The 16,567-nt window shown below is 34.8% G+C and overlaps 1 protein-coding gene across 2 annotated transcripts in view; it reads right to left on the bottom strand.

The window, feature by feature from the left end:
- Positions 1-476: 476 nt before the first annotated feature.
- Positions 477-16,567, bottom strand: part of LOC128663457 (uncharacterized) — a 260,004-nt gene continuing 243,913 nt past the window's right edge. The window contains exon 7 of one of the 2 annotated variants that reach the window (XM_053717792.1): positions 477-934. In XM_053717792.1, the coding sequence (XP_053573767.1) occupies positions 863-934 (72 nt within the window). In that variant the 3' untranslated portion in view covers positions 477-862. Of the gene's footprint in view, positions 935-11,015; positions 11,382-16,567 lie in introns of those variants that run through there. The other variant, XM_053717790.1, reaches the window with a different exon arrangement.

Genomic DNA, 16,567 nt, shown 5'->3' with positions numbered 1-16,567 from the left:
AAATTTAATTAAAAAGTAAATTGGAAAGTTATTTAAATTTGTATGCTCTATCTGAATCGTGAAATAAAAAAAATGGGTTTCATGTTCTGCTACTATGTATGACAGAAAATGACAACAAAAAATAGTGGCATTTTCCTATATTGTGATATTCCTGCAAACTTGTTATTTTCAACAAATGCCAGGTTTGTATAATTTTTAAATGCATACAAATAAGTGTACAATATGGGTTGATACTTTCCTCTTAATATCTGAACCGCAGCCGTCTCACAGTCTCTCCCAAACACTGTGTATGTAGATTGGATGTGCTGGTTCTTTGTTAGTTGCTGTGTTCTTCTTTTTTTTTTCTCCACAGTTTCTAGGTACAAGGAATAGTGCTGAGATATCAAACTGAAGCACCTAAATAAGGTGTATATATACTCACAGTATATATTACGAACAACCAGCTCTCTCCCAGTGCAAATAAACAATTCCACAGATTTTCTGATAAAAAACTGTATTTTATTTTAGCCCAACACGTTTCTACGGACCCATCCGTCTTTGTCAAAAGCAATAAAAGTGCATAAAAGTGCTTTACAAACCAAAAGCATAACTTACCGCTACGCAGGCGGTCTTTAAATACATGATTGGTAACGCTACCTGTTTCCCCATTGGAGGAAATACAGGTTTACAAACGTTTAAAAAGTTAACATTTGTTTGTGCATATAAATTTCAAAATCAATCTATAAAACTTACAATATATGTCATACATAATTAAATAATATTACAAAACATTAATCTGCTGTCTTATTTTCTATTGCTGGGAAATCATTGTTTTAGCCGGTTGTAGTTCCCTTTCAAGTCATTTTGTGCTGCTAGTCCCCTTTCAGGTCCGATCAGAGTCTAGAGACCACATGATATAGATTGTCCAATGGAAAATATTTCTGTTGTTTTTCGGCTACAAGCACCGTTTATATATAGAAATTAAAAGAACAATTATTATTCATAGATATAAAAAAGACGATCGTTATTCACAGATTAAGTATAAAATGAAAAAAGGACAATAGTATTAATTACAGACATACATTTTCAATATAGTTGCCAAATCGCAAATTAAATACATAGCGAGTTAGATGATACATTTTCCACTACATCTTGTCCTTATTGGAAAAAAGGACAAATCCTAATAGCGCATATATATAGAAATAAAAGGACAATGATTATTCACAAATTTAAAACATTTAAAAGAAGAGGACAATGGTTATTCAATTTTTTTTTTTTTAAAAAAAGAAACATAAGTACAAAAATTAAAAAATAAATAAAAAAATAAATAAAAAATAGAATAAAAAGACAACAGTATTAATTGCAATGTAGTTGCCAAATCGCTAGTTAGATACCTAGCGAATTAGATGATGAATTTTCACTGCATCTTGTCTTTATCAAAGAAAATGTTGTTACATATGTTTTTTGTTGCAATTATTTTTGTTCATTGTTACACAAAAGCAGCAATTCTTGTATCTTTATTCAGACCCCATTGGGCATATGTTTTTAACATATGTAGCCATTTCAATTCTCTTTGGTCTAGTTGTTTAGCTAGATTGCCCCCTCTCCAACGTAGTTCTACTTTTTCTATTCCTATCCACAGAAAGTATTCTTTTGCAAAATATTTACAGTTGTTGCAATGCAGCAGTACTCCATGATCTTTATGATTTTTTTCTATTTTATTTTGATGTTCCATAATTCTTGTTTTTAAAAACCTGGACGTTTGTCCTAAATACTGGATTTTACAGCCGCATTGCAACAAGTATATAACATTTTTACTCTTACATGTAATGAATTCTTTAATTTCATATTTCTTTCCAGTAACTGTAGAATTAAACGTTTTATGTGTTCTTCTAGTATAATTGCAACCTTTGCATTTTCCACAAATAAAAAAACCTGTCATATTACTTATTTGAAGTGTTTTTTTTTAGGGGCAATGAGGGGGCTAGTTTCTGTTTAAAATTCTGTCCCTTTCTATAGATGACTATGGGTTTTGTAGGGATTAAAGGTCCCAAGTACTCATCTTCCTTTATAATGTGCCAATGTTTTTCTATAATATTTTTTATTGTTTTATGTTCCACATTAAATGTGGTGACAAATTTAGGGAAGCTGCTAATAACTGTAGATTCTTTTTTTATTGTTTTCTAATAGAACTGATCTTATTTTGTTTTTCACCTCCTTTCTTTCATATTCTACAGTTCTATGATCATATCCTTTTTGTATAAATCTTTCCTTGAGAATCTCAGATTGTTGTTCATAATCTTCTATTTTATTGCAGTTTCTGCGGATTCTCAGGAATTGACTTTTAGGTACTGACTTTAGCCAATTGGGGTGATGATGGCAACTATCCTGTTTTATGTAGGTGTTTGTCTCACACTTCTTAAAGAATATTTTACTTTGAACTATATTTCCATTGATATATAAAGTTAAATCTAAAAAATCTATTTCTTGTTTATTATATTCTGGGGTTAATTTCACATATTGACTATTATCATTAAGAACATTGATAAATTGGATTCATTTTTTCTCCCCCCTTCCATATACAGATAATATTGTCTATGTATCTATGCCAGGACACCAGGTCTGCACCAAATTCTACATTTTGCCATACATGATTCGTTTCAAAATAATCCATATAAATGTTGGCATAACTTGGTGCAAACCTGGTGCCCATGGCAGTTCCACAGATTTGTAAGTAATAATGGTCATTAAACCAGAAAAAAAATTATGGTATAGAATAAATTCTATTGCTCTAATTAGAAAATCTAATATTTTTGGCTGTAAATATTTATCTTCAGATAACTTCCATCTGACTGCTTCTATCCCTTTTTATGGTCTATTATAGAATATAGAGAGGTTACATCCATAGTGACCCATATAAATTATTCTTGCCATGTTACAGTATGCATAATTTGTATATTATAATTTGTTTAGTGTCCTTTAAGTGAGATCTTGCTTTTTGTACATAGGGTTGCAGAAACAAATCTATAAAAGCTGACAAATTATTTGATGTTAAGGAGTCAATACCACTAATAATAGGCCTACCAGGATGTCTTGTTGCATGTTTGTGTAATTTAGGTAAACAATAAAAAATAGGTGTTTTTGAATCTATTTTGAACAAGAAATCAAATTCATCTTTTGTTATTATGTTCTGATTATGTGCTTCTAAGAGTAATTTATGAAGTGAGGAGGTATATTATTTTTGGGGGTTTTATTTAAAATAATATAGGTGTGGTAGTCTCCCAAAATTCTATTAGCCTCTTCCATATAATGCTCTCTATCTAAAATTACCACTCCTCCCTCTCTGTCCACCTCCTTAATGACTATGTCTTCTCTCTTATTTAAAGTTGTCAGAATATCTATTTCTTGTTTAGTCAGATTATGATATTTTTTATTTACTTTGTTAGATAAAATTCTATATCTTTCATTATTAGCCTATTAAATACCTCTATATTAGGATCTTTGACATGACTTGGATAAAATCTTGATGGATTTTTAAACTTGTTTCTAGAATTTTCCAATGTTGGAATGGGGGTATATTGTACAGATGTTTGTTTGGCGAAAAATCGTTTCACCGTGAGATTCCTTACAAACTTCTGAGCATCAATAAACAATTGAAAAGAATTAACCCTCTGTGTAGGAATAAATTTCAACCCTCTAGAAAGAACAGATTTCTCTTCCTCACTTATATTTTTGGAAGATAAATTAAAAATCCCCTGTATTAATGTCTCCTCTTTCTTTGATTGCCCTCTTCCTCCTCTGTTTCCCCTAAACTGGGTGTTCTTCCTCTCTTTTTCTGAGTGTAATCTACCCTGATAGGGGAGTATCTGTTTGGATGTGTCCAGGTTTCCCTGTATGACTGTTTCTCTCTGTCTCCCTTGTGATCCTCTTTGTGATACGTGTATTGTTGACGTGATTCTCTGGGTTTCTCCCTTATTTCTGTTTTGTGTCTCTCTTTTGTTTCCCCCTTTGAAAAAGGGGATTCTTGTCTCCTATGTGCTGAGTGATTTTCCCGTGGTGTCTTTGGTGTATAGTGATTATTATGTATATAATCAGGATAATAATATCTTTGATTTCTATGTCCTGAATTGTAATTATAATTTCTATAATTTGAAACATTATTCCTATACCCTATATTTGGATATGTTTTTTTTTGTGTGGATATTCTTTATATTGAGATCTTGGTCTATGGTTTCTTTCATAATTAGTAAGCAAATTTCTTGTATTACTTATATTAGAATTTATTTGTATATAATTATTTTTCTGTGGTGCAGAATTTTGATCTGAGACATTTCTATTTCTAAAATATTAATTAGTGTGATATTCATTTTGTGTGCAATATTCATTTTGTGTATTGTGATGTGAATGAGTTCTATTATTTACTCTCCCCCTAGTGTTACGTATATTGGTAATTTGTGAGGATTTTTTTTTTACATATTGAGTGCCCGCTTGGAAATCCTCATTATCTCTCAGATACTTCTGATGTTTTTTATCCCCTATTTTTTCATCAAATTCTTTGGCTTTTTCTTTAATATATTCAAATTTATCTTTACAGTTTTTGTTTTCTAAATAACCACTGTGTTCTTGTTCAAGTGTATTAATTTATTTTTCTAGAGATTTTAATTGTATGTCTTGCATTTCATATAATAAACATTTATGTAAAGCTGCATTCCATTTATGCAAAAAAAATATCGTCATCTAACCCAAATGCTGGAATTTTAAAAACTCTAAGTCCTCTAGGTACAATGCTTTCATTGAGATATCTACTTAAAAAAGTTACTTCCCACCATTTTTTGGCTTCTTTTCAATATAGCTTCTGTAATTTTAAAATTGTGGACTCCCATTCAGTATTTTAAATTTCTGTTTTACCAAAAATATCATTGTATTTGGACTGTCTAGCTGTCCTCCAGTGATTTAGAGTATTACTATCCATGTTATACAGGAGAGAAAATACAAGGCAAACACATACAAATAAGTGTACAATATGGGTTGATACTTTCCTCTTAATGTCTGAACCGCAGCCGTTTCACAGTCTCTCCCAAACACTGTGTATGTAGATTGGATGTGCTAAAAAAAGGCTCTTTGTTAGTTGCTGTGTTCTTCTTTTTTCTTTCTCCACAGTTTCTAGGTACCAGGAATAGTGCTGAGATATCAAACTGAAGCACCTAAATAAGGTGTATATATACTCACAGTATATATTACGAACAACCGGCTCTCTCCCAGTGCAAATAAATGATTCCACAGATTTTATGATAAAAAACTGTATTTTATTTTAGCCCAACGTGTTTCTACGGACCCAGCCGTCTTTGTAAAGAGCAAGAAAAGTGCATAAAAGTGCTTTACAAACCAAAAGCATACCTTACCACTACGCAGGCAGTCTTTAAATACATGATTGGTAACGCTACCTGTTTCCCCATTGGAGGAAAAACAGGTTTATACAAGTTAAAATTTGTTTGTGCATATAAATTTCAAAATCAATCTATATATTATATGTCGTACATAATTAAATAATATTACAAAACATTAATCTGCTGTCTTATTTTCTATTGCTGGGAAATCGTTGTTTTAGCCGGTTGTAGTTTCCTTTCAAAATAATGTTTTAGATTTAACTTTATATATCAATGGAAATATAGTTCAAAGTAAAACATTCTTTAAGAAGTGTGACACAAAAACCTACATAAAACAAGATAGTTGCCGTCAACCCAATTGGCTAAAGTCAGTACCTAAAAGTCAATTCCTGAGAATCCGCAGAAACTGCCGTAAAATAGAAGATTATGAACAACAATCTGAGATTCTCAAGGAAAGATTTATACAAAAAGGATATGATCATAGAACTGTAGAATATGAAAGAAAGGAGGTGAAAATCAAAATAAGATCAGTTCTATTAGAAAACAATAAAAAAGAATCTACAGCTTCCCTAAATTTGTCACCACATTTAATGTGGAACATAAAACAATCAAAAAAATTATAGAAAAACGGGGCATGTACAAGTAGCGGCCATGATCAGTCGCATTATCTGAGGCTCTTCATGAGTAACCTATAATCTGCCAATTATCTGCTCAATCTTACACTTTTCAGCTACCTACTATTATAAATTGAGTGGAGCAAGTGACGGGGAACCAAACGATCTTAACTATTCTATGCTAAAAGCTAAGGGTCCCAGATATGACGGGTTTGTTGCCAGAAGGCCGCCTTTCACTGGTGATCTAGCACCCTCCTCCGAGGCATCGGGTAATCATGCCAACCATAAGCTAACTACGTGCTTCACCCCAGAGTGCCACAAACTCCCAGTTGGGGCCATATATATGACCAGTACTATGATGTTTCTGGTGTACCTGGACCTCTTGAACGACTAACAAATCATCTGAAACTACGGAACGCTAGGCCCGATTCCAGGATATTAAAATGGCCGCACCTGACATGGAAGCAGAGACAGTACTAGATTCATCTGACCGCTCCTTTGCAGATATTAAGCACAGCCTATCTCAGCTCTACAGATTAGTTTGTAAAAGGCTACTGATCCCTGAGAGGGAGGACGGAAGTCGACAACCTCTGCGCGCTGGGCCTGTGGATACCCAGAGGCGCATAGACCCGGCGCTGTTATTCCAAAGGAGACACCAGACACTGAAGACCGCGCAACCCTTACAAAAGCCAAAGGTGAACGATTCCAGGAAATGAGGTCCCCTTCTACATAACCCCTTATTCCACAAACTATCAGCCAAACCAATGAGGGTTTCTGTTACGGCCTCGAAAAGGCACACTCCAGGTGCTGTGTGGACACTTCCTAAAGCAAACAAATCAAACTGCAAGAGAGAGAGTATTTTGGAGCTACATGGCAGAGCTGGGAGACCTCAAACCTTTCTCTATCGGAGACCAACACAAGCATAGGAGCTTAACGCCGGAGCCCTATGTTTACCCAGTCCTGCAGCTAATGCCGATTATCTCAACGCAGAGTGGATAGTACTGGAGTCCGGGGCCCCTCTCAGGAGTAAACTAATCCAGACAGGTGTTGGTTAACTATTTTCATAATGTATACCCTTTTGGTAGTCCCTTAGTATACGTGCCTGGACTTACCCTGATCATTACTCTCCAGACTGAACTGTTCACTCCAGCTTTGATAAACTTTTCAACTTCTAATCTCCAACCGGGGACCTTTACCAAAATGTTGTTATTAGGCTGATTCTGCAAACGTAAGTAAATAGGGCTTCAAATCTGGACTGCAGGCTTGATTCAGCTAAGAGACTGTTCATAAACCCCTTTGCATACTTTTCAGTTGTTTGTGATAGCTATTGTACATGCACTAATATAAGGTTATAAAGGGCGGTATATTTTACTTGGCGAGCAATGTCTTGTCATCAGCAAACAAGGTAATATGTTCTACACTGTTTGAAAGCCTAGTCGTACTAACCAATTGTAGCCCGGCTCCTTGTCCCACAGACAGAGGTCTGATAGATTTATGTATTGATTAGCTTTTAAATACCGTCTTCAGGTTAGACTCTGACAATATAATGTTATTAAGTTTTATAGTATGCACAGAAAGTTTTTTGATAGTTCTTCTGTTGTCATACACATTTGTTTTCCTATGCACCATGCTATAATGTTTTTTTTTTCTTTTTTCTATGTATGTCTATATATAGATGGCTAACTATAAATGTTCAGAGGTAGCTTTGCTCTCTTGTTTTAGCATAAGCAGTAGCCTTAACCACAACAGAGACCACAGGGTTGGGCTTCACTCACCCATTAACTTACACCCAACTACTTGCAATATTCTTATCTTACCATTTGCTAGCTCTTAATACCCTCTGGAGCCCTGTTGATGATTTAATGTCATACTAATATACCCCTGAGACTCATTTTGCTGTGGTACACTTTATTTAGCTCTAGATGACTAATCTCATACACATACTACTCATAGCTAGCTAGAGGTTGTTATGTTTTTTTTTGCAAGTACAGTTATACTGGCACCGTGTCATTTCACTTACTTTTTATATTGCACTATATGCCATGTGATAGACCTTCCCTTATATGCTGGATGACCATATTATACTAAGACATACTTGTCTTCATTCCAACTAGGAGATGTTTCACTCACCCCTCTGACAATAATGCGGCTTGGTTTGAATGGTATCTATTTTTATCTGCCCTTCAGATTAATGACCTTATTCAATCTCACTAACACCCTTCCCACACCGTAGGCTAGCTTATAACACTTTATGGAGCTCTGTTAGGCTTAAGAGACTTATAGTACGGTGGTTCCCGCTATTGTAGAAATGGATACTATCTCATAACCTTTGCTTCAAAATTACTCATCTAGAAGGAATCGCACTGTATGCTGATGGTTAATGTAGATTCATATCTATCAGTACATATGTATTAACTAGTTTTGTCTTCTATGCATATGAGTATCTTGCTATCCTGAATCTACCTTGAAATGTTATAATAGGTTTACCTTGGTTACTACTTTACTGTTTACTAATCATTAGTATCCTACCATTATGTTATATTAGATAGTACCCCAAAAGAGACAAGATGTTACCACCAACTTGTGATTGTGTGCTACTATGGTGCCTCTTTTTGCCATTTGTCTGCAATCTACAACACTACTCAACACAAGAAAGGAAGCTAACTATATCTTTCCATCCTATGGTTTTGGTACTACTGCATAGTGCTAGGTATCTCCCTCACATACGCCATAACGAAAGAATATGTGAGCACACTAGAGTATCCTTCTGAGTCATAACCTATATTTTTGGTATATTCTCACAAACTATAATAAAGCCCAAAATATCTATGCACCTAGAACCAGTATTGATCATCATACTTTCCGCAAGATATACATAATGTAACTAACAGTACACGCCCCCCCCCACCTCAACTTTACGAACGGCTCTGGCTCTTTGCACCCCTATCCCTAATATTCCACGCAACAATTCAACTCACTATACAACTATATATTTATAATTCAGTCCTAAGTAGCTATCATCTGTTATACTAACATTATTGATAAATCTGGTCCAAGAGTGACCTGGACAGCAGCTACTTCACATTCACGTTCTAAAAAAAAAAAATGAGGTCTCTCTTAGGTTTGTCTTGTTCACTCCACCTGTTATTTTTCTGCATTTATGTTTCAGACATACGTTATTAGCAAAAATGTTTAACCACATGCCTTTTTAAACAGGTAGACAGTCTTGCTTCGTCACAATTTGTAAGATGTCCTATCCTGCAAAGTTAATGTATTTTTATTCATTATATAAGAGACAAACTTGATAGTTCTCTTTATATGTTGTACAATTTATAAACCTCAATAAAAAATTAAAAAAAAAAAAATATAGAAAAACATTGGCACATTATAAAGGAAGATAAGTATTTGGGACCTTTAGTCCCTACAAAACCCATAGTCATCTATAGAAAGGGACAGAATTTTAAACAGAAACTAGCCCCCCTCATTGATAAAGGGCATAGCCCCTAAAAAAACACTTCAAATAAGTAATATGACAGGTTTTTTACTTGTGGAAAATGCAAAGGTTACAATTATACTAGAAGAACACATAAAACATTTAATTCTACAGTTACTGGAAAGAAATATGAAATAAAAGAATTAATTACGTGTAAGAGTAAAAATGTTATATACTTGTTGCAATGCGGCTGTAAAATCCAGTATTTAGGACAAACGTCCAGGTTTTTAAAAACAAGAATTATGGAACATCAAAATAAAATAGAAAAAAATCATAAAGATCATGGAGTACCACTGCATTGCAACAACTGTAAATATTTTGCAAAAGAATCATTTCTGTGGATAGGAATAGAAAAAGTAGAACTACATTGGAGAGGGGGCAATCTAGCTAAACAATCATTGTCCTTTTATTTCTATATATATGTGCTATTAGGATTTGTCCTTTTTTCCGATAAGGACAAGATGCAGTGGAAAATTTATCATCTAACTCGCTATGTATTTAATTTGCGATTTGGCAACTATATTGAAAAATGTATGTCTGTAATTAATACTGTTGTCCTTTTTTCATTTTATACTTAATCTGTGAATAACGATCGTCTTTTTTTATATCTGTGAATAATAATTGTTCTTTTAATTTCTATATATAAACGGTGCTTGTAGCCAAAAAACAACAGAAATATTTTCTATTGGATAATCTATATCATGTGGTCTCTAGATCTCTCTGATCGGACCTGAAAGGGGACTAGCAGCACAAAACGACTTGAAAGGGAACTACAACCGGCTAAAACAACGATTTCCCAGCAATAGAAAATAAGACAGCAGATTAATGTTTTGTAATATTATTTAATTATGTACGACATATATTATAAGTTTTATAGATTGATTTTGAAGTTTATATGCACAAACAAATGTTAACTTTTTAAACGTTTGTAAACCTGTATTTCCTCCAATGGGGAAACAGGTAGCGTTACCAATCATGTATTTAAAGACCGCCTGCGTAGCGGTAAGTTATGCTTTTGGTTTGTAAAGCACTTGTATGCACTTTTATTGCTCTTGACAAAGATGCTGGGTCCATAGAAACGCGTTGGAATAAAATAAAATACAGTTTTTTATCAGAAAATCTGTGGAATTGTTTATTTGCACTGGGAGAGAGCTGGTTGTTCGTAATATATACTGTGAGTATATATACACCTTATTTAGGTGCTTCAGTTTGATATCTCAGCACTATTCCTTGTACCTAGAAACTGTGGAGACAAAAAATTACACAGCGACTAACAAAGAACCAGCGCCTCTTTTTTGTATAATTTGTGTGGGTATCTCACAGAAAAAGTTGAAATTTATGTGTAAAAGCAATGAGGGCTAAACAACTAAAAACAGCTCCAGCAACAGAGGTATGAAAATGGCTCAGCAGTGAAAGGCTTTAGAATTCTAAATCAGCAAAATATGATTAACACTAGCAATTTAAACTTGGTCAATATATTTAATTTAATTGGTTTTGGCTTCTAAGAATTATTTTTCAAATAAATAACAAATTACACAAATATTTAGAAAGAAAGAATTTAATATGTACTGAAACATATACAGGCATTTGTGAATCAAGTTAACAATGTTTACTAGAGTCACTGGTAGTTTACTTGTGGTCGTACAACTTCTATCATTGTTTAAATATAATGAGCAATTCTTTAAATGTATTAGAACCAGGTATAAATTGGTTTCCATTTATGTGGTTTTCAAAATCAAATTCCATGATATAGAGGTTTTTATCCCGATGCTGTATAGTAACAGGTAAATTATTTTTTTGCGAAGTGCTAATGAACATATCTGGAAGTGTTACTGGAGATATTGAATGGTTCGTTGTGACAGCGGGGTTCATTTTGAAATTAAAGATGTCATCAATGGTTGTCTTTTCCTAAATATTAGAAAAAAAAGTTAGATTTGGCTTACGCCTCATTTGTTCAGAAATATATTTGTGTTGCTATATAAAAATCATTTAAAAATGTTAGATTTTCTTTCATAAGGTGATGAGAGTCCACTAGCCATTACTCCTGGGATTCAACTCCTGATCACTAGGAGGTGGCAAATATTCTCAAAGTACTTAATCCCTCCCGCCTCTCTGGTATGCTAGTCTCGGCTTAGCGTGCTCCACTTTTTCATTTTATTTAGCGCAGCATTGGGCATTTGTTGCAGTGCATCAGTTAATTGTTCTGCCATGCTAATGACACCTCATCTAAATATCCTGAGGTATAAACTCTATGGGCCGAATTATCAAGCTCCGAACTGAACTTGATACCCCTGTTTCCGTGCGAGCCTTCATCAACCTGCCCGATTGTATAGGATTGACACCCCCTGCTAGCGGCCAATTGGAGGGGGGGTGACTTTGCACAGGGGGCAGCTTTGCACAAGCAGTTCACAAGAACTGCTTGTGCAATGATAAATGCCGACAGCGGTGGACATGATATGCTACATTGTATAATTGTATCATGTCTGCTCGCACGTTCATAAATCAGCCTCCATATCTCTTTCTAAAGGTAATCAGCTGTCACTGAGTGGACGGGGTAAGATTTGAAAAGTTTTTCTTTCCTGGCGTGAATAACTAGGTTTCAGCTGTCATTTCTTTTGAATTCCTAGAATTCTTTAATAATTTTAATGTTTTGCTGGTCTGAGCCTATTCTTGCTTTAGTCATTCAGCTTCTGTTTAGGAAGGTTTGTTTCTTTCTCCAAGATAAGGAGTTTTAAGGACTAGTTTTTGTTTTTTTGTTTTCTTATTTCTTCAATCAAGAGAATGTAGCTTTTTCTTTCTACTAATCCATGTTATCCGAGAAAGGTTCTTACATAATTAAGATGTCGTAAGATCATTACAATTCTACTTACAACCTATAAGGGATTCTTGACAATTCTCTAATTTGTTTTTTTCTATTCAGTCTTGGCAAAGTCCAGAAGGCCTCAACCACTATTTTAGCATCTTGGCTGAAATTCTTGTTTCACAGTAATTTATTGATGGTGGGAAAGTCTCCACTTCCTTCTAGTTTCCACTTCCTGGGCTTTCAAAAATGAGTCTGCTATTGAGTAAACTAATTAGGCAGCAGTATAGTCATGCTTACATGTCTTTACTAATTTCCACCATTTTGATGTTCATTTCCTTTTCTGAAGAGATTATTGGTAGGAAAGTCCTCTAGACTGTAGTGTCTGGAAATTAGGTGTCTGCCTTTTCAAGAAAGGTTTGTCTTGCCCAAATTACTACCAAATTTGAATTACCAAATTAGAATCCACAGCTTGGGTATAAGTCCCCAGTAATAATGGCTCATGGACTCTCACCACCTTATGGGAAAAAAAACTATGTTTAAGCTTACCTGATAAATTCATTTATTTCATAGTGGTGAGAGTCCATGATATTGTCATGTTTATGTATTAAAACACATTAATATGTAGACAGCATTTTTATATTCACAATAGTTGAAATGTTACGTGTTAACTTGCTGGTTCATTATTACAGTTAAGATTTAGCATGGGTGGTGCAGGAGGAGTTGGCAGTTTGTTCAGTTAGTGGTTTTTCTGTCAGTGAATGTAAAATAACATCTGTCGGTAAAGAAGCTCAATAAAGAAGGATTATTCTTAAAGGGACAGTCTAGTCAAAATTAAACTTGCATGATTAATATAGGGCATGACATTTTAAACAACTTTTCAATTGACTTTTTATCATCAAATATCTCCATACCATTGTTTTTATCCAAATATTCAGCTGGTATTTCTATTGCGGTCTCTCTTGCTCGCCCCTTTAGTGACCCCTGTTTCTTCTTTTCCAGTTCAGTAATACGCATCCATATTTTTAATTAATTTTCCAGCTTTCGTATGACTCCTTTTTATCAAACACAGGAGGAATCTTGTAGTTGGCAACCATCATTTGCTACCAATGTTTATCCAAAAAGTACTTGTAACAAACTGCTTAAGAATAATCTTTCTCATTCACTGACAGAAAAAAACTACTAACTGCACAAACTGCCAACCACCTACAGCACCACACACGCTCGGTCTTAACAACCACTGTAATAATGAAACAGCAAGTTAACATATAACATTTGAACATAAATATTGCTGTCTACAAATTAATGTGTTTTCATACATTACCATGACAACACATTTTCTGCTAATTTACCCATCATTTTTTTCTGGCAGCAGTTCGAGTTTGCACCTAATTTTCCCTGCTTTTTCCTTTGCTACCTTTCTACTTCTCTTTGCTTGGCTTTATGTAAGACTAGCATACCAGAGAGGTCGGAAGGATGAAGTACTTTTAGAGTATTTATGAGTCTTTGCCTCCTCCTAGTATGACCATGAGTTAAATCCCAAGAGTAATGGCTTGTGGACTCTCACCATCATGAAATAAATTAATTTATTAGATGAACATAAATTATATATATATATATATATATATATATATATATATATATATATATATTTTTTTATAATAATTTTTTATTGAGGTTTTGAACAATATGATATACAATCATGAAAAAAGGTAACCATAACTTCACAGGTTGAATACATCTGCAACAAGACACCAAATAACTTTGAAACCAAAATTACATTAATTGGTGATGAAGCACATTAATAGTCTTAAATAATAAACACAGATTAAATATAAACCTCAGGTTTTCATTTTTGTTGTTAAGAAGCTAGAGCATTTACAAATAATGGTTGAATTTTCACATTTTAAATGATATAAACATGTAGAATATAACGCGTACTTAACATCAAAACTTAGTTCGAATCATATTATTACGCCATGTGCTTCACTTATGCTCATATTACTATCTTTTCCACATTACTGACATAATAGATTCTCTAGGTAGCTCTAAATGGTAACTAGTGAGTTAATCTTATAGCTTTATAAACTTATAAAAAGTACATCACTAACCATGATTAGCCATGACGTACCATTTGTACTTTATCTTGTATGTCCTTACAGTACCGTAAGAGAATATATGCCTCTATAAAAAGGGGAATAAGAAGTTTGGGTGCTATAAAATATATTGATGGTAAATGCGGTTATTTTCAAGGGAAACCGCCAAATAAGTGTCTGGCCTAAATCATAGAGAACCAGAGCACTATAAAAGGGTGGGGGGGGGGGGAGACTAGCCTAGTTAAACAACGTAGATATATTTAAACTAGTGTTGGTATTGTGAGAGCGACACTGAGTTATACGTCGTGGTCACGAGAATGACATAAATTGTTAATATTATTATGATTATGGTGAGATCTCCAAATCTATAACTAGCAGGGGTTGCTATGGAGAACATATTTATCAACACTGAAGGACATGAAGGGAGAAAATCCCATCAATACAAATGATTGGCTTCACTGGGACCGGCTGGATGTAGAATATATAACTCTAAACCTGAATCATACATCATACATAGTAGTCACAGAAGAGTTAGGTCATATACACTCATATGGATGCGCGTATGCATATATAGAACCAGCTATACAACCCTACCACAACAAACGCCCCTCAATATCCGCGTTAGAAGTCAACTTATAGGGGTAGGGGAACAGGAGGTTAACCAATTTGCACAACATATATATAGCTTGTTAGTAACTATATCTGGAGAGACGCCATTACACAAGGATTGTGAGTGAATAAAAGTAAATAAGAGTTGATCCCCCAAATAGTCTAAGTTTAAGTCCCTTTCCCAATATGCAAAAAATAATATTGCGCGCACTAGCTCAGAATAATAATGCAGGTGTAAGACTTGTCCCCTGGGCGTGGGCCCTACCCCCAGTAACAAGCAAACACACGCTGTGATATATACATAGTAGTCTGGTTAAAATTAATTAAATAATGAGCAATGAATATAGCTAAGGCGTTGCAGAAAGGGCTTGAAATGGGTATAACTTAATGAGAATATCAATTTCCTATAGGAAAAGATGTATTTCTCAACTTAACTTCTGAACACAGAACAGTGGAGTTGCATCAGACTCGTAATAAAGGCAAATACTTAGGCTCATATCTAACTTGAGCAGCATGAGAATAAATTATCCAAAATGCAAAACATGTTCAGAAATTCAAATCCCCTGGGTACTCAAAACGTATATCGAGAAACCCACTCAAGAGGGGACATTAAGGTCCCAACAGTATCCGTATCAATTTAGGACCAAAAGTCAATGCAGTAAAAGTCACTCTGGGCAATTCCAAGCACACTGTCCCAAGTAAAAGTCCCAAAGTATACCCCGCTTCTGCCTAGTAGTCACGGGTGACCGGACATGTACAGTCACTATTGTGTTAAATCTGCGGTCATCTCTTACCCTCCACTGATCTGGTGTGGTGCCTGTGCACACTGCTGTACTTCACCTCGAATTGGCGATGGAACCCTTCCGGGGGGGTGCAGTCTGTGTGTCCTTCTCGGCGTGCAACAGAGAGATCCGGCGTGGAGATGTTTCCTCAGTACGTCACCCGTGACGTTGCAAGGCTAACCCAAGTGGTATGGCGTGGGGGGGTTTGTGGGGACAGAGATCCGGCTCAAAATCACAGGTGGAACTAGCAAGTGAGTGGAGCTGTACTAAGCGGTATGCCCAACCGCTATGGAACAAAAAGTCACAAAAGAGTGCACCAACTCAGACGTAAATTCTGCTGAAAATAAGTGATTTTATTGTACAATCCAACAGCGGTTAGGTAACAAGGTCACAGTTGAGAACGCCTCAACTGTGACCTTGTTACCTAACCACTGTTGGATTGTACAATAAAATCGCTTATTTTCAGCAGAATTTACGTCTGAGTTGGTGCACTCTTTTGTGACAGCATGAGAATATCCAGGAACTGTACCTAAAGTAGGTCTGCTACCTGACCATTGTATATTGCAGTGCTACATATGGACCTTAGAGCTTCAAATGAAATAATAGCAGCTCTCATTCTAAAAATAAAGGGATTCTAGGGTGTCCAGGACTTTATAGTGTATTATTGTTTGTAGACTAACCATATTTGCGTTGGATATTTACCCAAATAAAGGATCTTGTATTGCTTCAAAGTCAGGAAAGGACAAATACACATACTAATACATGACCTGAGGGAGACCTGGATGGGAACCTTATGCAAAGTATTTT

The sequence above is a fragment of the Bombina bombina genome, chromosome 6 (genome assembly GCF_027579735.1).
Source record: "Bombina bombina isolate aBomBom1 chromosome 6, aBomBom1.pri, whole genome shotgun sequence".
NCBI lineage: Eukaryota > Metazoa > Chordata > Amphibia > Anura > Bombinatoridae > Bombina > Bombina bombina.
Note: the sequence above shows the minus strand (reverse complement) of the source record. Positions and strands in the feature narration are given on the sequence as shown.